The 26,991-nt window shown below is 36.5% G+C and overlaps 1 protein-coding gene and 1 non-coding gene across 4 annotated transcripts in view; one reads left to right on the top strand and one right to left on the bottom strand.

Moving 5' to 3' along the window:
• Window positions 1–26,991, top strand: part of SCAPER (S-phase cyclin A associated protein in the ER) — a 196,622-nt gene that overhangs the window by 56,140 nt on the left and 113,491 nt on the right. For 2 of the 3 annotated variants that reach the window (XM_054699971.1, XM_054699972.1), the window contains exon 5: window positions 10,840–11,037. In XM_054699971.1, the coding sequence (XP_054555946.1) occupies window positions 10,840–11,037 (198 nt within the window). Of the gene's footprint in view, window positions 1–5,731; window positions 5,828–10,839; window positions 11,038–26,991 lie in introns of all 3 variants that reach the window. The other variant, XM_054699974.1, reaches the window with a different exon arrangement.
• Window positions 26,512–26,712, bottom strand: LOC119239601 (small nucleolar RNA SNORA73 family). Its single transcript, XR_005123883.1, has one exon. It is a non-coding gene; the product is annotated as a small nucleolar RNA SNORA73 family (small nucleolar RNA).

Raw genomic sequence — 26,991 nt, 5'->3', positions numbered from 1 at the left:
GCGGGCAGCTTTGTAACCCAGCGCTCAACCGCTGCGCCACCGGGGAGGCCCAGGAGTCTCTATGTCTTATATAACATGCAAATAGTGATAGCTTTACTTCTTTCCTAGTTTGCTTTCCATTTATGACTTTTTCTTGCGACAGTGAACATCCTTGTTTTATACTGGATTTTAGTGGAAAGACTTTCAATTTTTTGCTACTGAGAATGACACTTGCTGTGATTTTATCATATATGGTTTTTATTATGTTGAGATGTGTTCTATTTAACCCCAGTTTTTCAAGGGTTTTCATAATTCTTACATCCTGAATCTTACCAGATGCCTTCTCAGCATCCATTGCTATGATCTTATGTTTTTATTTCCTTTTCTGTTGTTGTGGTGAATTACTTTGGTTGATTTTCAGATGTTGAATCATTGTGTTCCTGGTATGAACCCCAGTTGGTGATGATGTGTAATCCATTCAGTGTATTATTGTTGAATTTGGCTTGCTAAGATTTTAGTGAGGGTTGCTGCCTGTGCCCTATGCCGTCATTAGGTCTGTAGTTTTTTTTTTTTAGGAAAATAATTTTTTTCACATTTTTAAAAATACATTAAAAATTTATTTATTTTTAATAGGTAATACCGGGGTATCCCCATTAGGTTTCCAACCATAGTGTGCCCATCACCATCTCACCCATATTCTGCCGCTAGTGACCACTGTCCTTCCCTCCCTTTCTGACTTTCCTCTCCCTGCCCCTTTTCCCCTGTGGTGTTTCCTGTCTGTCGTCAGCATTCAAGAGTTATTTTTTAAGTTTACCTTTATCTGACTATTAATTTAGTTGCTTTTTATTCTAAATATTAGTGACACCATCTGAAATTTATCGTTCTTCTGACTGACTTCACTTGTCACAAATGGCATGAGTTTATCTTTTTGGATTGCTGTGTAATACTTCATAGTGTATATACACCATGTCTTCTTGATCCACTCATCTGTTCTGGGGCACATAGGTTGTTTCCATATTTTAGCTATAGTAATTACTGCTGCAGTAAACTTGGGAGTGCAAGTTTCCTTTTGAATTAGTGTTTTTGAATTTTTGCCATAGAGGCATAGGAGTAGAATTGTTGGATTGAATGGTAGATCCATGCTTAATGTTTTCAAACACCTCCATATTACTTTCCGTAAGAGCTGGACCAGTTTACCTTCCCAGTACATTTTCTCTACATCCTCTCCAGCACGTGTTGTTTCTCATTTTTTTGATATGGGCCATTCTCACAGGTGTGAGATGGTATTTCATTTGCATTTCTCTAATGATAAGTCATTGTGATCATTTTTTCATTTGCCTGCTGCTCATATTAATGTCTCTTAGAGTGGTGTCTTTTTTCTTTCTTTCCCCCCTTGTTTGATTGGGTTGTTTTGTTTTTGTAGAGTTTTATGAGTCCTTTGTATATCTTTAATATCAATCCTTTTTCAGTGTATGGTATGCAAATGTTTTCTCCTGTTTAGTCAGGTATCTTTTTGTTTTAGTTATGGTTTCTTTGGCTCTTCAGGAACTATTTAGTTTCATATAGACCTAGCTTTTTATATTCTTTTTTGTTTTCCTTACTGTTGGGGATGAATCCTGAAAAGAATCACTGAAAATTAGGTAGTGAAATATTTTGCCAGTGCTTTCTTCTGTGTATTTTATGGTTTCAGGTTTTTCATCCAACTCTTTGATCCATTTTGAGTTGATTTTGCTATGTGGTGTGGGATCATGGTTTAGTTTCATTCTTTTGCAATCAGCTATCGAGTTTTCCCAACACCGTTTAGGGAAGAGGCTATCTTTATTCAAAGGTATGTTATGGCTCCTTTGTTAAAAAATAATTGTCCATATGTATGTAGGTTTATTTCTGGGCTCCCAATTCTAGTCCATTGGTCTTTGTGTCTGTTTTGTTAAGTACCAAGCTGTTTTAATTATTGTGGCTTTATAATATAGCTTGAGCTCTGGAAATGTGATTCCTCCATGTTCTTTCTTTTTTGTCAGTATTGCTTTTGCTATTCAGGGTCATTTTCATTCTGTATGAATTTCGGTCGCATCTGTTCAGTTCTTTGAAAAATACCATTGATATTTTTTATTGGGAATATATTGAATCTAAATATTGGTTTGGGTACAATGGCCATTTTGACAGTGTTAATTCTTCCAGTCCATGAGCAGGCAATATTTTTTGATGTCTTTGTGTCTTCCATTTAAATAATGCCTTGTAGTTTTCATTATATAGATCTTCCAACTTCTTTGTTAGATACATCCCTGGGTATTTAATTTTTGGGGGTGTAACTTTAAATGGGATTGCTTTCTTAATTTCTTCCTCTTATATGTTATTGTTTGCATATAGGAAGGCAACTGATTTATGTATATTGATTTTATACCCTGCCACTTTGCTAAGCTGTTTAATTGTTAGTTTTTACATGGATTCTTGAGGGTTCTGTCATGTCATCTGCAAATAATGGTAACTTTTTCTTTCCCAATTTGCATTCCTTTTATATCTTTCCTTTTTGTACTGTTTTGAGTGGCTATGGTGAGAATGGACATCTTTGTCTTGTACCAGATCTTAGTGGGAAAACTTTCAGTTTTTCACCATTGAAAATACAGTTATGACTTTGTTGTAGGTAGCTCTTGTTATATTAAGGTATGTTCCATTTATCCCCAGTTTTTTTAAGATTTAACATAAATGGATGTTGAGTCTTAGCAAATGCTTTCTCAGCATCTATTGATATGATCATATTTAAAAAAAATTTTTTTTGTTGGTGTGGTGAATTACATTGACTGATTTTCATATGTTGTTGAACAATCTCTGTTCCTGGTATGAATCTCTCTTGGTCATGGTTATTGAGGATTTTTGCATCTGTGTTCATTAAGGAGACTGGTCTGTAATTCTCTTTTTTTGTGTTGTCTTTGTTTGGTTTTGATATTAGAGCAATTTGGCCTCATAAATGTTGTTTGAAAGTATTCATTCATTTTCAATTTTTTGGAAGAGTTTGAGCAAGATAGGCATTAGTTCCTCTTTGATGTTTTGGTAGAATTCACTTGGAAACCATCGCTTTTGGACTCCTGTTTTTTGGGAGAGGTTCGATTTATTGTTTCAATTTCTTTGGTTTTGATTGGTTTGTTCAGGGTTTTTATTTCTTCCCTATTCAGTCTCATGACTGTAATTCTAAGAATTTGTCCATCTCTTGTAGGTTGTTGATTTTGTTGGCATATGGCTCTTCATATAGTCTCTATCCTCATCCTCTGAGTTCCTGCAGCATCTGTTGTGATTTCTCTGCTTTCATTTTTTATTCCATTTATTTGAGTTTTCTCCCTTCTTTCCTTGATGAGCCTTGCTAGAAGTTTATCTATTTTGTTTATGTTTTTAGAGGATGAGTTTTTGGTTTCAGTGATCTTTTGGGCTGTCCTTTAAATTTCTGTTTCACTTACTTCTGCATTGACTACATTATCTGTTCTACTTGTTTTGGGTTTGTTTTTTCTTGTTTTTCTAATTCCTCAAGTTGAGAGAGAAGGTTGTTTATTTGAGTTCTTTCTTGCTTCTTGATATCAGTCTATATTGCTGTGTATCCCCTCTTATTACTGCTTTTGGTACATCCCATTAGTTTTGTGTGGTTGTGTGCTTGTTTTTATTTGTCTTGAGGTGTTTTTAAATTTCTTCTTTGATTTTCTCATTGACCCAGTGGTCTTTCAGTAGTGTGTTGTTTATGTATTAAGACATTTCCCTGCTTTTTTTCCATAGTTGATTTGTAGTTTGATGTCTTTATGGTCTGAGAAGATACTGCATATGATTTCAGTCTTCGTGAAATTACTGATACTTGTTTTGTGACTCAGAATGTAGTGTGTTCTGGAGAATGTCCCATGTGTGCTTGAGAAAAACATGTATTTTGTCTTTTTGGGGTTCAGTGCCCTGTATATGTCTATGAGGTCCAAGAGTTCTAGTTCTCTATCCTTGTTTATTTTCTGTCTAATGATCTGTCCATTGGTGAGAGTGGGGTATTGAAGTCTCCTACCACAGATGTGTTTTTTCCAATGTCTCCTAAGAGGTTGTGAGGCCCCTGAACACTCTGCCCCACTCCTTTTGGGGGTCTGGGTCTACTCCTTTTGTGGAGTAGCATAAAAGGTGTGAGGCTTCTGCACATCTGGGCAGACACTGGCTCTGTCCTTTGGTTGTTCTGATGGCCTCTGCTTGTCTGCCTAGGGGCGGTGACTGCTCTGCCACCCTCTCCAATATGGGTCTAGGGCCTCTCTGGTCCACATGGGCACTGGCAGATTCTTGCAAAGTTGTGAGACTTCTGCTGGTCCGGTCAGGGTCTGGCAAGTTCCTGAGAAAATCCTTTAGTTTTTTTTTGGTATGTGTTGTCTTTGTTTAATTTTGGTATTAGTGAAATGTTGGTCTCATAAAGTATGTTTGGAAATATTTCTTCTTAATCTTTAGAAAGAGTTTCAGCAGGTTTAGGTATTATTTCATCCTTTAAAGTTTGGTTAAACTTGTTTGTGAAGCCATTTGATCCAGGACTTACTTTGGGGTAGGGGGCAGGGTGAGGGGAGAGGGGAAGAGTTTTGGTCATTGTTTCAATTTCCTGGCTTTTTTTTTTTTTTTTTTTTAAGGTTTTCTATTTCTTTCCTATTTAGTCTTGGATGATTGTGTAATTCTAAGAATTTTTCCCTCTCATCTAGGTTGAAAAACTTGTTTGCATGTATTCATAGTAATCTCTTATTCTTTGAATTTCTGCAGTGTGTGTTGTAATTTTTACTCTTTCATTTTTAATTGTATTTATTTGAGTTTTCTCCTTATTTTTCTCAGTGACTTACTTTTCTTAGTGATTCTCTCAAAGCTAGATGTTTGTCTATTTTTCTTATTCAAAGAACCAGCTTTTGGTTTCATTGATATGTTGTACTATCATTTTTATTTCCATTTCATTTATTTCTGCTTTAATTTTTATTATTTCCTTCCATCTACTAGCTTTTGACTTTTTTGCTTAATGTCTTTGAGATGAGAGATAAGTTTATTTTAGCGCTTTCATGGTTCTTGATTGGGCCCATATGTACTTCCTTCTTAGTACTTCTTTTTTATTTCCTTATGTTGTTGAAGGTTGTGTCCTGTAGTGGCAGGAATGGACACGGTGCAGGTTTTCTGATCCAACAGACTGGGTAAAGGAGGAGTCAGAGTCCTCAGTGGCTTTTGCAGGTTTTTTATTTAGATTACCAGGTACACGGCAGGCAGGGGCAAATCTTCACTCTGGGCTCTCTGACCTTCTCTCACATTCTCTCTGCTCTTCTTTTCATGGCTCTGCTTCTCTCTTGGCTTCTCTTTCGGCTTCTGCTGGCGTCCCCGTGACTCCGCCCTTAAAAAAAAAGCACAGTCTCGGCCCAGGTGAATCCCATCTACCTATGCCCACACCCTACTCCAGGTGCCCGCCATCAGGCATGCATTCAGGACCGCAGGGTTCCATCATCTATCCTGATGGCGGGAGGGCAGAAAAGCCTGACATTTTTCCTTACCCTACACTTCTCATTGTCATTTGTCCTGAGGTGTTTTTTGATAACGTTTTTGATTTATTCATTGGCCACGTGGTCTTTCAGTAGTGTATTGTACAGTCTCCATGTGTTAGAGATTATCCTGCTTTCCTTCTGTAGTGGATTTCTAGTTTGACACCTTTATGGTATGAGAAGTTACTTGGTATGGCTATAATATTCATGAATTTGTTGATGTATGTCTTGTGTCCCTACAGAAGTAGGGAAGCAGAGAAACATGACAGAATGCCAGAGTAGTAGATTGATGTCTGCAAAATCAGATGATATACTGCTGGATAGCAAGTAGGCATACAGTGAGTAATACCCTATTTCTCTAATTGGGGGAGCTTGAGACCATAGACAGTCTTAGCCACTGCTAACATGAAGTCTATATAAGGTGATATTTGCTATCTTGATGCTAGGGCACCTACATGTGAGTAGCTGGAACCCAAAATGGTGGAGAAAGCTAGTTTGGATCACCTGTGCCTCTATATAAACGAGGGTCTTCTCTGCAGCTGGTGATGGTATTGTGGAAAACACCTGCCTCACCCTAACCCCAGGACAAAACCGAGATAACTGGAGTGGTAAATACTGCAGTTAACCAGAGTTCAGTGCACCTGGGCCTTGGCAACTGGTGTGAGCCCCCAGGGCAAGGTTCTGTACTTGAAATATAGGAGGCATTCCCCCTCAACTCTGTCCTGACCATAGCTTTGTCTCCATGCTACAGTTATCGAGTGAAGTTGTAGAAGGGACATAAAAACTTTGAGAAGCACACTCCTCATTCTCCTATGTTTAGAGCTGAGACAGTTCAGTTGCCTTTAAACAGTGTAAACCAGAAACTCCCAGTTCATTCTGTTCTTGGATGCATGCCTGGGGAGATAAATAAGACAATTTACAGTTCTTAAGAGATATGTTAATAACAATGCAGTAATAGTAGAGTACATTAGTACCCCACTTACAATGGACAGATCAACAAGAAAAAGAATAAATAAACAACCTTAAATAAGGAGCTAGACCAAACAGGTCTAACAGACATCTGTAGGATACTCCACACAAAAACCTCTATGTGCACATTTTTTAAAGTGTACATGGGATATTTTTAAGAATATATGCAAATCATTTGTCATAACTACAGAGAATGAAATTATACGTCATATTTTCTCTGACTATGATGCTGTGAAGTTAGAAATCAGATATAAGGGAAAAAAATAGAGGAAAAAGTGTGAATACATGGAGACTAAACAACATGCTGCTTAATAGCTGCTATATAAAAAAGAAAATCAAAGTAGAAATTGAAAAATACCATGAAACAAGAGTGAGAATCTGCGACATGCAATAAAAACAGTCTTAAGGGGGAAGATAATTTCAATACAGGCCCATATTAAGAAAAATCCCAAACAATCAATCTGATATTACACCTAAAGGAAGTTGAAAGAGAGAAACAAGACCCAAAGTCAGTAGAAGGAAGGAAATAGTAAAAATTAGAGTGACATAAATGAAATAGCCATCTAAAAGAAGGTATAAAAAATCAGTGAAACAGTTGATTCTTCATGAAGATAAATAAAATAGACAAGCCTCTGGCTAGGCTAGCAAAAACAAAAAGAGAGAGAGAGAGAGAGAGAGAGAGAGAAGAAATAATTAATAAAGAGATCACAAATGAAAGAGGAGAAATGACCACAGAATGATAGCACAGAAATACAATGGGTCATAAGAGATTACTGTGAACAACTACATGGCAATAAATATGATAACATTGAAGAGATGACAAATTTGAGGTCAATATGTTCTACCAAGACTAACCCAGGAAGAAGCAGATGAATTGAACAAATTGATTAATAATAATTGAAATTGAAACCATAATAAAAATTTTTCCAACAATAGCCCATGACTACATACTTTACAAATGAATTTTTATTAACACTTTAAAGAACTAACGCCTATCTTGTGCCAGTTTTTAAAAATAAAAGAAGGAATGTTTTCTAATATATTATGCCAGTATTGCCCTAATACCGAAGCCAAAGACAGTACAAGAAAATTATAGAGCAATACATTTCATGAAAATAATGCAAAAAATATTTAACAAAATGCTAGCAAGTTGAGTTCAATATGTTTTAAGACTTATATATCATGATCAAATAGGATTTACCCCAAGGATGCAAGGATGTGGTTTAATATATGTAAATCACAATGTAATACACCGACAAAAGTAAAAATCATATAATATCAATAGATGCAGAGAAAGTATTTGATAAGATTCAACACTCATTGATTTAGAACTGTAAACGAGATTATAATAGAAGGAACCTACCTCAATATAATAAAGACCATTAACATAAACCCACCTCTAATATGATACTGAATGGTGAAAGACTGAAACATTTCCCTTTAAGATTAGGAACAAGACAAGGATGTTTATTATCATCACTTCTGTTTATCTTAATGTTAGAGTTTTTGTCCAGACCTAACAGACAAAAACGGAATCTACAGGGAATCCACATCAGAAAAGAAGTGGTTAGCACTAGAGACTTTCTCTCAGAAATCATTGATTAAAACAATATAACTTCATGGATTTCAGTTGTATCTTCTAACTTACCCTAAGAGTTTAGATTACTTTGTCTTCTGTTGATTGTCTTGGAAAGTAGGTATGCACAGTAAGCCATGGCAATGATCTGCTTACGTCATATTCAATCTTGACTCGGTCACTTCTTGTGATGCATTAGGTTCATCATTTAATTTTGCTAAAACAGTTTTCTCCTCTGTAGTAATAGTACCTATAACATTGTAAAAATTATAATAATGGTACCTATGACATAGAATCACTTTAAAGACTAAGTGATGCATATGTAATGTGTGGAAAGCACTTAGCCTGGCACAGAGTGAACATGCCATGTGGATGCTTCTATTTCACCAGGGTAGGTAACAGCCTATACTCTGAAACTCTATACTGATTTATAGGTCTCTGCAATTTGATGTAGCTCTTGTACTTTCTTCACAAATACTATATTTTATCTAGTTTATTTACATTTTTTTCTGTGAACGTATTTCCTCTCTTTTATATTGGTCATATCTAACACTTGGGTACTTTTTGAGTGCTTGATGCAATATGAAATGCTTTATGGACATTGGAGCAAAAGTTGGAAGACTAGGTTCTGGCCCCCTCTCTGTTACAGTCTTTTGGCTTTGTCAACAAATTAAATCTTTCTAAACTGCAGTTTTAGTATCTATAAAATAGGAATAATATTTTTCCTGTTTTTTCCTCCAGTTTGTTGTGACTTAATGATATATCTTCACAAACCCTTGATAAAATACAAATAAGCATGCTAATATAAAGTATAGCTATTTTTGTCAGAGTTAAATATCAGATTTGTGTGGTACCTTGCCTTTCAGATGGTGTTACCTAGGTGTAATTTGTACCTTTTTTCTCAGAACTCTAATATAACAGAATCACAAAGGAAAGCATTTTAACCTGAAAACTCTATTGCATATTTGATAATATAAGAAAGAGTAGTGTAGTATTTAACTTACATACACACAAGATATCTGACATGGTAAATATATAAAAGGGTAAAGAGGAATGTAATTACTTTTGAGAATTCCATAACAGAGTCTCAGTTCACTTGAAGCCACTAGTCCTTTGCTCACCACTGTTGAAAAACTTTGTGAAGGAGGAAACGTCCTGTGAAGGAGTTAATTTTAACTTGGGATTGTGTATAGGAAGATAAATGAGGTGTTCTGGAATACTAGTAAAGGGCTTGCCCAGAACCTTGGGCAGCAGGGTAATGTGAAGTCAGCAGTGAAATGCAGAGCTCTGACTGGAGATGGTCTCCTGTGGATAGATGACCTTGGACAAACCAGCCTTTGAACCTTCTTTTTCTGAGCTGTGAAGTAGAGCTTAATAATACATTAAAAATTGTGTGAAAGGGTTTAGAAGATTACATGAGGCTTAGGATCTGTAAGTCTATAAATTACAGTTATCAGTAAAGCAATGAATAGAATAAACTTTGCTCTGGGATGGGTGCTAGTTGAATGGGATTTTGAGTTTGGTTTAGTTCAAGGAGGAGATATTTGCTATAACACTCAAATCATTTACTACTAAAGCTAGAAAGATCTTGGAGAGCAATGTAGGCCAAGGTTTTATTGGTTGTTGTTGATTACTTTAAATTTTATCTTTTGAATGTTAAGAATTTGTATCTGGACTAAGGACTGTGAGATACAATTGCTAATTTTCGTTTGCTAAATCTGGCAACCCTACTCTGGATGGGGAACTAGAAGGAAGGGTGGCTCCATTTTAAACTCTTCAGTCTCCCTCTCCCCTTCCCTCTTTGTGTGTGTGTGTGTTTTGCTTGCTTTTTGGTGGTGGAGATTCTATATTTACATCAGATTGGGTATAAAAGATTTATGAAGTACGGGAATCGCTGTTATGTTGTAGGCCAAATCTTTGAAACAAAACAGGACACTGTTGACTGCTATTTTGGATATTGTCCTCTCTGGGGTTCTTATTTGAAAATGAAATGTTAAACAAGCAACAACAATGACACATAAAACAACCTAAAGAAAACTGGTTGCTATAACTAATTTTTTGTTGTTATAACTTAGTAATAGGTTAGTAATTTTCAGGTTAAGTAGCCACCGAGAGATATGCAACTCCTTTGTACTTCTAGTGATAAGCTTCAGGTATGCATTTTAATTTAGGTTTGCATGCCAGTAAGTACATAATTATGTTTTTGGTGGAATGATTTTGTAAACTAGTCTAAAGCTATAGAATATAAACTTGTATTTTCAATGTCTGCCTATGCAGCTGAGGTTGTGAGTGCTCTGTTGCTGGTGCTTGATTTTATTAATTTATCATTCTTTTCTAGTAAACTGCATTTATATTTTAATTTTTACTTTTAGTGAAAAAATGGTTTAAGATAAATTAAGTGACAGTAAATACAGCCACTTCTAAATGAATGTTCACTTCTAAATGAATGTATGATGCTATTTATTTTTTGTTAAATATGTAAATGTGTCATACATGTGTTCAGTATATAAGGAGTCACTTTATTACTTTCTGTTTGACTAAGGCAGTGTTTAATATTGAAATCATCCTAATCTTCAATCAGATATGTACAAATAAAAATTGACCACAGGAACCAGTGGTCAATTAATTTATTTTTTTCAGATGAGAAGCTTTATTTAGATGAATTAATAAGTGTTATGTGATTAAAAAACTGAAAAAAGACTGTCTTGCTTTTAAGTATTTATATTGAAAAATGTGCCTTATATATAAGTCCAATCCCTGGAGGAAATTTTACTTACATTTTTTATGTTTTATTTTATTTCACAGAATGCTGCAGTAGACTGTAAAATTACACCATCTACAACTAGAGAGAAACACTTTGATAAGAGTCCCACTAAAACAAGGCACCCTCGGAAAATTGATTTGAGAGCTCGATACTGGGCATTTCTTTTTGACAATCTTCGCAGGGCAGTAGATGAAATCTATGTAACCTGTGAATCAGATCAGAGTGTGGTGGAATGTAAGGTAAGGTTTACTTTCAGGCTTTCTAATATATTTGAAATCAGATTTTCCGATTTTTGCTAAACATGACTTTATTCTGGTGTTGCTAAATTCTGTATACTTTTTTATTACCTCATGTGAGAAATTGTTCTTTAGCTCCCCATACTAAAATTTAGCATTTTTGCCTCAGATTTTTACCAGCTTTATTGAGATATAATTGACAAAAATTATGTTTAAGGTATAAATGTGATATTTATTATACATTTACATTGTAAAATGATTGGCACAATCAAACTAATGATCACATACACCATTCACACAGTCACCATTGTTTTTGTGTGTAATGAGAACAATTAAGATGGACTTTTTTTTTTTAAAGATTTATTTATTTATTTATACAAGAGCTGGGGTAAAGGCCAGATGTGCGGGAGGGTGACAGGATTCACCAGAGACAGAGAGGGGAACAGAACAGGCCGACTGACGAAATACACGGCTGAGGGGAGCAGTGGGCGAGACAGGAGAGGTCTGCTGCGCCATGTGGGATCCTTGCTGGCTGGCTGGGATTGAACTGGCACTGCAGAGGCTGCGGACAGCTTCACAGTGCTGCGTTCAACCACCTGTGCCACCAGGGGAGGCCCAAGATGGGCTTTTTGAGCAAATTTCAAGTATACAACACTATACTAACTATCCATGGCTCACGTTAGATTTCCAGAACATATTCATCTCCTAAGTGAAATTGTGTGCCCTTTGACCAATATTCCTGTCTCCCCCACCCCGGGAGCCACTGCTCTCTGCTCTTTGGATGCGGGAGTCTTCAGGTTTTCCTTGGTTTTCCCGGGAGTTCTCTTGTTGGTTGGTTTTTCTTTTTTCCCTTTAGTGCTACCTGACAATGTACTTTCATATTCTGTGCAAGAGTTAATTGAAAATGGTGTTGATATATAATCCAGGGCAAGAAACAAAGCTTTAGTTAATGATAAAACACACATAATTTTATCTGCGTTCTCTACTGATACCGTAGGTGGCACTAGTGAGTTTTTTACTTTTGTTTCATGTTTGATGTCTTTAATGGGACATTGCTCCTTTCCACTGAGATACTTATCAGTCTCCTATTTCACTCTGGTCTGAGAAAAGTGAGGTTGCTGGCTAACCATAAACAATCATGGTTGAGACTGGGTTATCATTGCACGGTGTGTTTTCTAATGTTAGATAACCTGTATTTATAATAGGATATTAAATAGACATGCAAATTAATTAGTCTCTAAAAGTTTAATAAAAAGCTTGGCCTATTAGTAAATACAAACTATATACTATATTATTTTATAGTAAATAAAATTATTTTGAGAAAACTAGAGAGATATATCTCATAGAAATATTACAGGCATAGCCTCTGTTTCTACCATGAACATGGCTGTAAACCCTAGAATTCATTATTTACCTTTTGAAATAGATGAAATGTCAAAGTTACACATTGAGACAGCAGCTGTATTTCCTCTAAAACTTGAAATAGCCAAATAGCTTAAGAATATTACTCATCAAAAGTGGTTTCAGAATGAATCTATATTGAATAGCAACATATACTGAAATCATCTATTCTTACAGTTTGCTTGTCATAATTAATACTATACTATCAGCATGTGAAAGTTTTTCTGTTTCAAGCAAATCATGCTTGGAGTATAATGAATCAGCATGTTGTGGGAAAATACACTGTTGGACTTAATTTTGGGTTATTTCTTCTATAAAATGAGTATGGGGTCTAGGTAATCTCTCAGTTTACCTGAGAAAACAGTCAGCTCAGCAAAGTCTTTAGTTTTGATTAAAAGTAAAAGATTGAAGAAATAAAATTTTAAAAATTTGTGTACTTCTTTATAGAAATGAGTTTGACTTATTGCAATCATATCTCTGTGTAATGCAGAAACTCTTGCCTCTGTCTCTGATACTATTTCAGAAACTAGACTTGGCCATAAGACAGTTTTTAATTTCTGGCTCTGCTACTCATCCACACACAGTTTTGTGAAAGTTGAACAGTAGTAGAAATTTGTTGCATAAGTTGTAGATTGTAAGAATGGAGTAGATTTTGATGAGAATTGGGATGTGTTCTACATTGTTTGTACTGCATCAAGGTGGTAAAAAACTTATGCTGAAAAAATGAAATCTGTGAGCTTAAAATTTATATTCATACCCAACTCCATTAAGCTCCTCATCTAATACTTAAAAATGGTGATGTAAAAAGATACAGTTTATACAGGCCAATCTCTCTTATGAACACTGATGCAAAAATACTCAATAAAATTTTAGCTATCAGAATCCAACAATGTATCCATAATTCACCATGACCAAGTAGAATTTATTCCAGAGACAATCAATATAATCCAACACATCAACAAAAAGAAATATAAAAACCATATGATGATATCAGTAGATGCTGAGAAAGCTTTTGATAAAGTACAGTGCCCATTTATGAAAAAGGCCCTTGAAATTCTCTGGATACAAGGATCATACCTCAGCATGTAAAGGCCATATATGACAAGCCCATAGCCAATATCATTCTTAATGGTGAAAAGTTGAAAGCATTTCCATTAAGATCTGGAACAAGACAAGGATGTCCACTCTCGCCACTGCTTTTCAATATAATACTGGAAGTCTTAGCCAGAGCAATAAGACAAGAGAAAGATATACAAGGAATCCAGATAGGCAAGGAAGAAGTCAAACTATCACTATTTGCAGATGATATGATAATATACATAGAGAACCCCAAAAACTCCACAAGAAAACTAATCAAACTAATCAGTCAGTTTTGTAAAGTAGCAGGATGCAAAATCAACACACAAAAATCAGTAGCCTTCCTAGACACAAACAATCAACTGAAGAAGAAGAAATCAATAAAAACATTCCTTTTATTATTGAAACAAAAAAAATCAAATACTTGGGAATAAACCTAACAAAAGAGGTAAAGGATCTATACAAAGAAAACTATAAAACACTGTTAAAAGAAATAGAAGTAGACACAAAGAAATGGAAAGACATCCCCTGCTCGTAGGTTGGAAGAATTAACATTATCAAAATGGCCATCCTACTAAAAGCAATTTACAGATTCAGTGCTATTCCAATAAAAATTTCAATGACATTCTTCAAAGAAATAGAACAAATATTGATGAAATTCATATGGAGCCACCAAAACCCCCAAATAGCCAAAGCTCTCCTGAAAAAAAAAAAAAAAAAAAGGGATTGGAGGTATCACACTCCCAGACTTCAAACCATACTACAAAGCCCTAATAATCAAAACTGCATGGTATTGGAACAAGACCAGGCATACCAGTCAATGGAACCAAATAGAAAACCCAGAAATAAACCCACAGATTTACAGTCAACTAATCTTTTTTGACAAAGGAGCAAAGTCTATGCAATGGAAAAGAAAGTTTGTTCAATAAATGGTGCTGGGAAAACTGGGTCGCTACATGCAAAAGAATGAAGCTTGACTACTACCTCGCGCCATGCAAAAAAACCAACTCAAAATGGATTAAAGAACTAGACATAAGACTTGAAACCATGAAATATATAAAAGGAAATATAGGCGAAACACTACATGGCATGCACCTCAGTAACATCTTTAAAGACTCATTACCCAAAGCAGCGATAGTGAAAGGAAAGATAAACGAAAGGGCACCTGCATCCCTATGTTTATAGCAGCACTATTTACCATAGCTAAGCTATGGAAACAACCCAAATGCCCCAAAATAGATGACTGGATCAAGAAGATGTGGTACATATATACAGTGGAATATTACTCAGCAGTCAAAAAAGATAAAACTCATGCAATTTGCAGCAACATGGATGGAGCTAGAAGGGATCATGCTCAGCAAAATAAGCCAGAAAGAAAAAAGAAAACTACTGGATGTTCTCACTCATAGCAGGAATTTAGAAAACCTAAATAAGGGATCAGGAGAAAGACTAATATATAATAAAGAAAAGTCAAAATCAAGAAGCAACTATAAGCCAGAGATAAACAATGGGGGGTGGGGGGGAGGAGGGATTAGGGTCAAAATAAGGGGGGTGGGAATTGTATGGGGAATATAACCAAGATGAAAAAGCATACATTGTGCAAAAATGAAAAATGATGTAAAATATATAAAATAAAATTAAAAAAAGATAGTTTATCATTTGGCTTAAGTATTTTGGGAGTATATATCCTCTTATGTTTTTTTTTCCCCTCTATTCTCATTATAAAAGTACTTCCGTTATTACATTTGATTACTCCATTTGTGAGATATATACTTAGAGTTTGTTTTCTTTTTTCGTTTTCCAGGTGGATTCAAGATTTATCCCTATTTGTGATTTTTGTGTTTCAGTTTTAGTTAACTGCTGTTCACTCTGTCTCACCTGTAAAATAGTTAATAACACCTATAATATCTTATTCACATAAGTATATAATTATAGTGAAAAGTATATTTCCTATTTGAGTTAGAATATCCTTTCCTTTAGCTAACCAAGTCCTCCTCTATAATCAAAAAAGGTTAAATTATTCATTTTTTTGAAGTTTGAAAATATGCCATCATATTATGTCATCAGCTACTTAACTGCATGACTAAGAACTGAAGTTCCAGCAAAATTTTGCTAACTTCATCACTATATTTCCTTTATAACATGAGTTAGAGGGTGCACTAGGGAGAGTACCTTTTTGAGTGTGCAGTTAATGAAATGGCAGCTTTTAACTTTTTCTTACAGAAGTTTGAGATGGGACTTGAGTTGTCTATAAGGTTTTTGCATGTGGCTGCGGGAAGGGGAGCCTAGACCTTTGCTGTGCTTGCTGACTTCATTGCCTCTGGAATGTGTTGAGGGAATTTAGGGAGGAAACGTGTAGGGATACAATGTACTTTTTCCATGTTTCCCATTTCTGCCTTGGGGGAATTGAAGGTGAGACTCTAATACTGGGGCTACCCTTGGATGTAGCTCTAGTGCCTGTTTGTCTTGCAGATTTCATAGCATACTAGGCTTGCTAGAGCAGTTCTTGTCAGCTGTGCTTGATGGGACTAGAGGTTATTTTACTTAAGAAGGAGACAGGATGGGCGTTATTAAGTGATTGAGTAAAGAGGATGACAATGAATCTCATGATTTATGTGAGGGAAGACATGTGGACATTAGTGAAGATATACATGAAGATGTCTTAGTGGCCTTTTATGGGGACTCTTGGTTAGGAGAGGATATGTAAGAGTCTGATGGAGTTGGGCAGATGCTGCTTGGGCAGAGGGAGTCACAGTGAACGTGAACACGGCCTCTTTTATGTTTTTGTCTCAGTGAGTGGAGACTTTTTAAGTAAGGATCAAAATGAGATGTGAGAAAATGCTTCAAAGGCTGTGAAATGCACTAAAAAGAAAATAAACTTTATTACTGGTTGAAAGGAGAAGATTGCTCAGGATGTATAAAGGGTCTGGGACAGAATGAATAATAATATAGAAAAAAGGTAGGAGAATAATAGTATTATCTCAAAAGCCATGCAAGGAGAGGAGTGCTGAGGGGTCAAGAATGATTATAATTGAGAGAAAACTTTTTCAAGTTGGCATTCAGATCAGGGTGGAAATTTGTGGTAAGAACTTTAAATTCCCCTGATGGATTCTTTGCCCTTTATATTTTTAAAAAGTATGTGGTGTGTAGGGTTGGGTGGGTGGAGAGTAGGAAATATCTGAAATAGCTATCATAGAAAATGGGAGGGCTGATTTAGAAAAACCACAGTGTTGTCCAGCAGCCTTGAAACTCACAGTTGAGGCTGGAAATTCTTCCCTTTTCTGTATTTTCAATTTTCCTCACTGGTGTCCTCTCCCATCAGTATTTGACATCTGTCTTTCACCCTAAACAAGAAAGGCAAAGGGAAGGAAATCTTCCCGCTCTTTCTCTTTTCATCTGCTCTCCTACCCCTCATTTTCTCCTCTTTCTTAGCTAAGTTTCTTGTAAGAAATTTCTGTATATGCTCCTCTATTTCTGTTTCTCTTTACACCAGACCCTGAGATATATCCTCTTTCCTGAATAGGCAGATACTTCCTCCACCGTCCTTCAACTAAACTCAGTGAATCAGCCCCTTTCAGAATTACCTCCTGATCTTTTCGTTTTGTCATCCACTATCATTTTAGTCCAAGCTGCAGTTTTTGTTTTTATTCATTTTTTTAATTAATGAAGTACCATTGTTTTACATACTTGTTAATATTTTGACAGTATAGGATTTTGCCCCTCAGGTCTGGTCACTGTAGCTGTCCTACCACCAAAATACCCACAGTCCTCACCATAGCCTGTTGTGCTTTTCCTCTGCCTATCCACCCAGCCCCTTCCCCTCTCTCCCCTGCCCTCTTGGATGCCTCAGATCTATGATCAGCTTTCAGGGGTTGGTTTTCAAGTTTGATTTCCCTATATTTCAGATATAAGTGACGTTCAGTTTTAGTCTTTCTCCTTTGGCTTGCTTTGTCAAGCATAATCCCTTCCAGCTCCATCAGTATTGCCACAAATGTTACAATTTTATCTTTTTTCATCACTGAGCAGTATTCCTGTGTGTGTGTGTGTGTGTGTGTGTGCACGCGCGTGTGCGCGTGTGCGCGCTCATGTGCGCCCGCACACATCTGTATTTACATTGTTTCCATCTAACCTGCAATTTTAAAAACCTAAACTGCAATTGAAACTTTGTAACAGGTTGCCAATCTATTCTCCATATATAGGCATAATGATACTTAAAAGCCACGAATTAGGTTCCTCATTGCTTTGATTACAGATCTTCAAGTTCCTCTTTGTGCTAAGCTGAAAACCTTTAGTCTAAACTTTAAATCTTGAGTGAGTTGATCTACCTGCATTTTATACCACTTCGTTTTTCTTGATGCTGGTGTAATTTTACAAAGATATTTGTGAAGTATATTTCATAGAGTGTTTTGCCTCTGTTTTCTTCTATGTATTTTATGATTTCAGGTTTTATATCCATGTCTTTGTCCATTTTGAGTTTATTTTTGTGTATGGTGTGAGGTAGTGGTCTAGTTTCATTCTTTTGCAGGTGACAGTCCAATTTTCCCATCATTTATTGAAGAGACTTTCCTTGTTTGAGTGTATATTCTTCATTCCTTTGTTGTAGGTTAGTTGTATAGGTTAGTTGTCCATATATGTATGGTTTTATTTCTGGAATCAATTCTGTGTGTGTCTGTTGTTGTTCCAGAACTATGCTTTTTATTTTTTTAATAATAAATTTTATTTTTATATTCCCCATACAATTTCAACCCCCCCATTTTGACCCCAGTCCCTCCCCTCCTGCCCCCACCCCCAAAAAGTGTCTCTGGTTCATAGTTTTTTGTTGATTTTGATTTTCACTTTCTTACAGTTATTCATTTTCCTGGTCCCTTATTTAAGTTTTCTAGATTTCTGCTATGAGTGAGACCATCCGGTATTTTTCTTTTTCTTTCTGGCTTATTTCGCTGAGCATGATCCCTTCCAGCGCCATCCATGTTGCTGCAAATTGCATGTGTTTATCTTTTTTAAATGCTGAGTAATATTCCATGGTGTATATGTACCACATCTTCTTGATCCAGTCATCTATTTTTGGGCATCTGGGCTGTTTCCAAAGCTTAGCTATTGTAAATAGTGCTGCTATAAACATAGGGGTGCAGGTGCTCTTTGGAATTGATGTTTCTGTGTCCTTTGGGTAAATACCTAGGAGTGGAATTGCTGGATCATATGGAAGCTCTATGTTTAGTAGGTCCAGAAATCTCCACACAGCTCTCCATAGTGGTTGGACCAGTTTGCACTCCCACCAACAGTGCAGAAGAGTTCCTTTTTCTCCACGCCCTCGCCAGCATTTGTTGTTGCTAGTTTTTTTAATATGTGCCATTCTCACTGGTGTAAGATGGTATCTCATGGTAGTTTTGATTTGCATTTCCCTGATTACAAATGATGTTGAACATTTTTTCATATGCCTGTTGGCCATTTGCATTTCCTCTTCAGAGAAGTTTCTTTTTAGCTCTTCTGCCCATTTTTTGACTGGATTATTTCCTTTGTTGTTGTTGAGTCTCATCAGCTCTTTGCAGATTTTTGTGATCAGTCGTTTATCATTAGTGTTGTGTACAAAAATGTTCTCCCAGTTGGTGGGGTTTCTCTTTGTTTTTGTTATTGTCTCTTTTGCTGTGCAGAAGCTCTTTAATTTGATGTAGTCCCAGCTGTTTATCTTTGCCTTCACTATCACTGCTTTGGGTGATGTGTCTGTAAAGATATCTTTGATGTGCAAATCATGTAGTGTTTCGCCTATATTTCCTTCTATGTATTTTATGGTTTCAGGTCTTAAGTCTAGTTCTTTAATCCATTTTGAGTTGACTTTTGTGTATGGTGTGAGGTAGTGGTCAAGCTTCATTCTTTTGCATGTAACGACCCAGTTTTCCCAGCGCCATTTATTGAACAAACTTTCTTTGCTCCAATGCATAGTCTTTGCTCCTTTGTCAAAGAGTAGTTGATCATAAATCTGTGGGTTTATTTCTGGATTTTCTATTCGATTCCATTGGTCTGTGTGTCTGTTCTTGTTCCAATACCATGCAGTTTTGATGATTATGGCTTTGTAGTATAGTTTGAAGTCTGGGATGTGATGCCTCCATTTCCTTCTTTTTGTTTCAGGAGAGCTTTGGCTATTCGGGGTTTTTTGTGATTCCATATGAATTTCATCAATAATTGTTCTATTTCTTTGAAGAATGACATTGAAATTTTGATTGGAATAGCATTGAATCTGTGTATTGCTTTTGGTAGGATGGCCATATTAATAATGTTTATTCTTCCAATCCATGAGCAGGGGATGTCTTTCCATTTCTTTGTGTCTTCTTCTATTTCTTTTAACAGTGTTTTATAGTTTTCTTTGTATAGGTCCTTTACGGCTTTTGTTAGATTTATGCCCAAATATTTGATTTTTTTTGTTTCAATAATAAAAGGGATGGTTTTTTTGATTTCTTCTTCTTCAGATTTATTGTTGTGTATAGGAAGGCTACTGACTTTTGCGTGTTGATTTTGTATCCTGCCACTTTACTGAAGTGATTGATGAGTTGAATTAGTTTATCTGTGGAGTTTTTGGCGTTCCCTATGTATATTATCATATCATCTGCAAATAGTGATAGTTTGACTTCTTCTTTTCCTATTTGGATTTCTTGTATGTCTTTCTCTTGTCTTATTGCTCTGGCTAGGACTTCCAGTATTACATTGAAAAGCAGTGGTGAGAGTGGACATCCTTGTCTTGTTCCAGATCTTAATGGAATTGCTTTCAGCTTTTCACCATTGAGAATGATACTGGCTGTTGGCTTGTCATAGATGGCCTTTATGATGTTGAGGTATGTTCCTTGTATCCCAAGAATTTCAAGGGCTTTTATCATGAATGGGTGTTGCACTTTGTCGAAAGCTTTCTCAGCATCTTGATATTATCATATGGTTTTTATATTTCTTTTTGTTGATGTGTTGGATAACGTTAATTGATTTTCGGATGTTAAACCATCCTTGTGTCCCTGGAATGAATCCTACTTGGTCGTGGTGAATTATCTTATGGATACATTGTTGGATTCTGATAACTAAAATTTTGTTGAGGATTTTTGCATCAGTGTTCATTAGGGAGATTGGCCTGTAGTTTTCTTTTTTTGTGTTGTCCTTGTTCGGTTTTGGTATTAGTGTAATGTTGGCTTCATAGAACCTGTTTGGTATTGTCCCTTCCTTCTCAATTTTTTGGAAGAGTTTGTGAAGGATAGGCACTAATTCATCTCTGAATGTTTGGTAGAATTCATTTGTAAATCCATCAGGTCCTGGGCTTTTTTTTGGGGGGAGGTTTTTGATTACCATTTCAATTTCGCTGCTTGTAATTGGTCTGTTTAGGTGTTCTATTTCTTCTTTATCTAGCTTTGGGTGATTGTAGAGTTGTAGGAATTTGTCCATCTCCTCTAGATTGTTGAACTTGTTTCCATATAACTCTTCATAGTAGTTACTGATTATTCTTTTGATTTCTGCTGTGTCCGTTGTGATTTCTCCTCTTTCATTTGTGATCCTGTTTATTTGTGCTTTCTCCCTTTTTTCCTTTGTGAGCCTGGATAGGGGTTTGTCTATTTTATTGATTTTTTTCGAAGAACCAGCTCTTGGTTTCCTTAATCTTTTGGATTGTTTTTTTTAGTTTCAATTTCATTTATTTCTGCTTTGGTTTTTATTATTTCTTTTCTTCTACTGGTTTTGGGGTTTTTTTTGTTGTTGTTTTTCTAGATCTTTGAGCTTCGAGATTAGGTTGTCAGAACTATGCTTTTTAAATTAGCATGGATTTCTTACTACAGTTTGAAGTCTAGAAGTATAATAAAACCATTTTCCCCCTTTTAGTCGGGAGTGATTTGGCTACTCAGAGTCTTTTGTGGTTCCATGTGAATTTCACTGATATTTCTTTGAAGCATGACATTGAGATTTTTACTGGGATTGCATTGAATCTGTACATTGCTTTGGGTGGAATGGCCATTTTGACAATGTTGATTCTTCTGAAGAAGTGTTTTTTCAGGATAGAATATTTTTTTCTAAATAAACACTTTTTTAAAAAAGATATATTTATTTTATACGAGAACCGGGGTACAGGCCAGATGTGTGGGAGGGTGAGAGGATTCACCAGAGACAGAACGGTGAACAGAACAGGCAGACTGAGAAATACACTGCTGAGGGGAGCAGCAGGCAAGACAGGAGAGGTCTGCCACGCCATGTGGGACCCTCAGCGCCGGCCGGCCGGGATTGAACTGGCGCTGCAGAGGCTGCTTGACAGCTTCACAGGGCAGCGCTCAACCACCTGTTCCACCAGGGGAGGCCCAGGATAGAATATTCTTGTTTGGTATTTTTGTCCTGAAGATATGTGGTGTTTCTGGAGATAGGTAATGTTTCTTCAGGGATATCTGATGTTAGCCTAATCGGGGTCCATTTATAGGCTCTCCATTTCCCCCCTCCTCATTACCTTCATTATTTTTCCTTTGTCTTGGATTTATGGAAGGTTACTACTACTACATGTCTTGCTGTAGATTTCCTTTTGTTTATGCACCTAGATATTCTTTTAACTTCTGCATTTGCATGTTTGATTCCTTCCAAGTTTTGGAGGTTTTCTTCTATTACTACCTTTTTAAAAAATTTTTTAATTGAGGTAACATTGCATTATAACATTATATGAGTTTCAGCTAGAGTTGGCGATATTTCGTAAAACATTTTGAGATTTCATGGATTATTTATTTTATATAATTCTTACATCATTTTTCATCTTTGCACAATGTATTACTACTTTAAATAGTCTTTTAGTTCCTTTCTCTCTTTTCTCTTTCAGAGATGCCTGTGATTCTTATATTTTCTATCCTCACAGTGTCAGATAATTGTTGAAGTGATTCTTCTTCTTCTTTTTTTAAAAGATTTATTTATTTATTTTTTATACAAGACCCGGGGTACAGGCCAGATGCGCAGGAGGGTGAGAGGATTCACCAGAGACAGAGTGGGGAACAGAACAGGCAGACGGACAAAACACACTGCTGAGGGGAGCAGTTGGTGCGGCGGTGTCTGCGCGCCATTTGGGATTCTTGCCGGCTGGCCGGGGTCGAGGTGGTGCTGCAGAGGCTGCGGACAGCTTCACAGTGAGGCGCTCAACCTCCTGTGCCACCAGGGAGGCCTTGTTTCTTCTTTTTTTCCTTTTTTCCTTCTTTTATTTTCTACTTTAATTCTTTCCACATATGATTCTTTGGGCTCACTGATTCAATATTCCATTGGGGTTATTCTGGTTCCTTGACTTTCTCCAGAACTTTTTATCTCCACTGATCTTTCTACATCCTATAATTCCACTACTTTCTTTTATTTATAACTTCAGTTACAATTTTCTGTTCCTTGATTTCTCATAGCATTCATTTGCATTTGCATTTTCTTGCATATATCTGAACTTTTTCTGAGTTTACTTTGTATTGATCATCTTCTTTGATTTTCTTGATTATGGACATTTTTAGTTCCGTATCCAATAAGAATAAAAGGTCTTCAGTATCTTTGTGGTTGGGTTTAAGATTTGTTTTTTCTCTCTTGGTGTATGGCTCCCTTGAGAACTTGTCCATTTGTATTTTTCCTTCTCTCTATATTTTCTTTTAGTTTGTTCAGCCGTTGTTGGGGTTTTTGTTCTTCATGAGTCCTTTTTGATGTTCTTTATGTTTACTGGGTGGTGTGCATAGTGGTTGGGGCTTTGTGGAATCTGAGGTGGTGCAATGCCTTCTCACAAAGCATTTCCAGGCTTAGTTCCAGTGGTCAGGATGTATGGGAAGGGGTGCTAAATTGAAAGATGTGTTGCTGGGACCCCACCCCACTCCACCCTGAAGCAGTGGTTCCAGGCTTGGGTCCAGTGGCCTGGTCTGCTGGGAGGGTGCTGGGTTGAGGGGCAGGTCACTAGGTCCTCACCCCACCCCACAGTGGTGACTCTAAGCCTGGGATGGCCTAGATGACTGATGACATCTTCATAATCCACTGCTTTGTTGTAGGCATTTAGGTTGTTTCAGTAACTTGGCTATTGTAAACAGTGGAGCATGCACATAGGGGTACATATAACCCTTTGAGTTATATATTATTGTATTTTTCAGCAGATAACTATGAGTAGAATTGCTGGATTATATGATAGATCTGTTTTTTATATTTGGAGGTACTGTCATGCCCACAGTAGGGGTCGGGCTAGTGTATATTTCCAACAACTGCTAAAGGGTTCCTTTTTCTCCACATCCTTGCCAACATTATGTTGAGATACGCCCCTTTACCCCTATTTATTAAAGTTTTTGTCATAAATGCATGCTGAATCTTGTCCAATGGCTTCTTTGCATGTCTTGATGTGATCATATGATTTTTGTCTTTTGTAGATATGGCAAATTACATTGATTGATTTTTTTATGTTAATCCATCCTTGCCTCCCTGGAGTAACTCTCTCTGAAACTTATTATTGTATTGTTGAATTGGATTTGCTAATATTTGCTGAGGATATTTGCCTTTGTGTTCATCAATGTTATTGGTCTGTAGTTTTCTTTTTTTGTGATGTCCTTGTCTGCTTTTGATATCAGAGTAATGTTGTCTCATAAAATGTATTTGGGAGTATTAGCTCTTTCTGTTTTGTTTTTTTTTTTTTTTGTTTTTTTTTTGAAGTGCATGAGAAGAATAGGTGTTAGTGCATCTTTGAAGGTTTGATAGAACTTACTAGTAAAACCATCTGGTCCTGGGCATTTGCTTTTTGTGAGAATGTGTATTACTATTTCTGCTTTCCTAGTTGTGATTTGTCTATGGAAGTTTACTGTTTCTTATTCATTTGGGGAATTTTGTAAGCTTCTTTGTATTTCAGAACTGTCTGCAGTAACTTCTCAATCATTTCTGATTCTACTTATTAGAGTTTCCTCCCTTTTCTCTTATTGATATATTTATTTATAGTCTATATTGCATAAGGGATAATAAATCCTACTCCTTTCTGAGAGACTATGTGTCGAACCATTGTCCCTGTGGTTCACTGCTGCATGAGCTGCAATTCATGGGAACCAGACCCTCTAGTTTCCTCTGCCAAGGCCTGCAACATCTGTTCTCAATTGTAGGGATTGCTCAATTGTTTTCCAAGAGATACCAACTTTGGGTTGCTTCTAGGACCCTTGTCAGGGCTCACTGAGATCTGCTGTAGCCTTCTGTGGTGAAGACAGCTAGCAGAATACTCCTCGAGCTCTCTGATTTCTGTGGGGGCACCTGCCATCAGTGTTGATGATTCTAGGACCTGTCCCTGGTTTTACTGAGATCTGGTCTTACTGAGGTCTTCTATGGTAGGTCTGTTTCTGGGCTCCTTTCTGGTGTTTGCTGGGATTTTCATGGGGGTCTGTGTTGGCAGGTCTACTTCTAGGTCCTTTCCTGTATGCTCTGAGGTCTGCGAAGGAATGCTGCTGGTGAGACTGCTTCCAGAAGCTGCCCTGGAGCATATGGAGATGTTTGCTGAGATCTGTGGTGGCATGCTTTGGTGCTTCCAAATCCCATCCTAGGACTGGCTGAAGATGGCTGCTGGTTTCTATCTGTGGGGCTGCTTCCATGACCTACCCTGAAGGCACTGCTGTCTGTGCCAATGTGTGTGGAGGCTTAACTTTGACATCTGCTTCCAGGACCTGTCCCAGAGCTCACTGAGGTCTGTGCCAATATCTGTGGAGGCCTACTATCGCCATACCCTTCTGAGTCCAAAATAGACTTATCTTGGTTTTTAAAACCTCTTACTATGAAGTCTTAATGACATTTCCAGGCTTCTTATAGTTAGTGCTAAGTTGCCTATATGTGCTGTTATATTAAGGGCTTAGAATTACAGAGGCATTTAGGAAAGCAGAATCCTCAGATCCAATCCAGATTCTAGCATTGCCTTAGAATCTGGGAGGGTTTGATGTTCTAACTGAAGGTTGTTTATTAAGTAAACAATTAAGTGTTTCTCATTTAAAAACTGAGATAATGTAATAGAATGAAATAACCTAGTCCCTGAGATTTTGAATAGAAATCAATTTTTTCCTATCTCTGTTGTCACCATTTATAGATTTTAGATGAAGGTGGGAAGATGGATGTGAATTTGGGGGATGTTGTTTAAATCAGTTTGGCACATAGTTCCTGGATGGTGAAATTCACTGTCATCTAATTTCTTTGTGTTGTGCTCATTTTTGCACATATTGTACTTAGGGGCCTCTATGGGTTTGTATTTCTACCTATTTTGTTTTTAAATGAATTCTCTATGAATGCCAGAAGTGTGTGGGAAATTTTGTCAATCAGATTTTCTCTATTTTGGGCTTAGCTAACTGTGCATTTGAGGAAACTGCCACTTCAGTTTCCTGAAAAAACTCTTCTTGTTAGAATTTACTGTTATTAAAGAAGGAATTGTTATTTGTAATTTCTAAGAGAGAGAGCATATAACATGTAAAGGTCATCTTTTCAGACTGTCATCAGATTTCTCAGATGTGCCTCTACAAGTTAGGAGAGTATGAAACACTTACTCAAATAGTATTTCAGGCAAATAAATGTCTTAGGCAAGTGTCTGGAGGTTACCATATAGCTATCAATGGGGAATTTGAATTTGAGTATGTTGATTTTGAATCCTTTTAAAAATTTTAGCATCATCATTTACTTATTCTTAGCCATAAGAAACTCAGCCTCTGAGTTATCTTAGTGGGAAATACCCATAGAGAAAAACATCTAATTAAGCCAATTTCCAAATGAGTTGAGATAAAAATTGGCCAGTGGAGTGATATATTTTTATCACTACTCAGACAATTACAAATTTTATCCGCAAAGACTCTGGTAAGGTTAAACTATAGGAGAATTGTTTCATTGGCAGATTTTTTTATAGGCTTTTATTTGGTGAATATTTTATGTATTCTTTTTCTAGTTCATTTTTTTAGCATGGTAGGTTAAGGGCTTAACCAAGCAATAAAAAACTTATTAAATCAAAATTTCATTTGGCCTCAACCTAGATCTAAATAGTGTTGAAGTTATTTTCTGCATAGTTTGTCTCCTCAGTCATTGTCTGCAAGACTCTGAGAAGCTGTGGGAATATACAGGGACAGACTCAAAACCTGGCTTTCTCTCCAAAATTGTGCAAAAGGACTATATATCATGGAGCGGTGTCCTCTGCGCCCCTATGCCACCTGGACAGAGCACAAGAGTGACTGCCCTGATTGTCCTTGTTGTTTTTTTCTAGTTTCTGATATTAAAATTTAGGGGGGAGATATTTGAAAACAATGAGTGACTGAGGAGTAAGGATGACCATGAATGATAGTAGATAATTTTGAAAGTGGTTTACTTGCCATTTTGCTTTCAGGTGTTTTTTCTTTTGAACTTTTTATTCCACTAGTTAGCTTGAATCAAAAAAAGGAATAAGATCTTCTTAAAAAATAATGCTTGTAAAACTTATTTTAATCTTGGGAAAGGACTTTCTTAAAGTTCATTTTTATTACTGCCTTCTTATAT

Source organism: Talpa occidentalis, unplaced genomic scaffold (assembly GCF_014898055.3).
Source record: "Talpa occidentalis isolate TD23 unplaced genomic scaffold, MPIMG_talOcc4v2.1 talOcc4.11, whole genome shotgun sequence".
NCBI classification, from domain to species: domain Eukaryota; kingdom Metazoa; phylum Chordata; class Mammalia; order Eulipotyphla; family Talpidae; genus Talpa; species Talpa occidentalis.
Note: the sequence above shows the minus strand (reverse complement) of the source record. Positions and strands in the feature narration are given on the sequence as shown.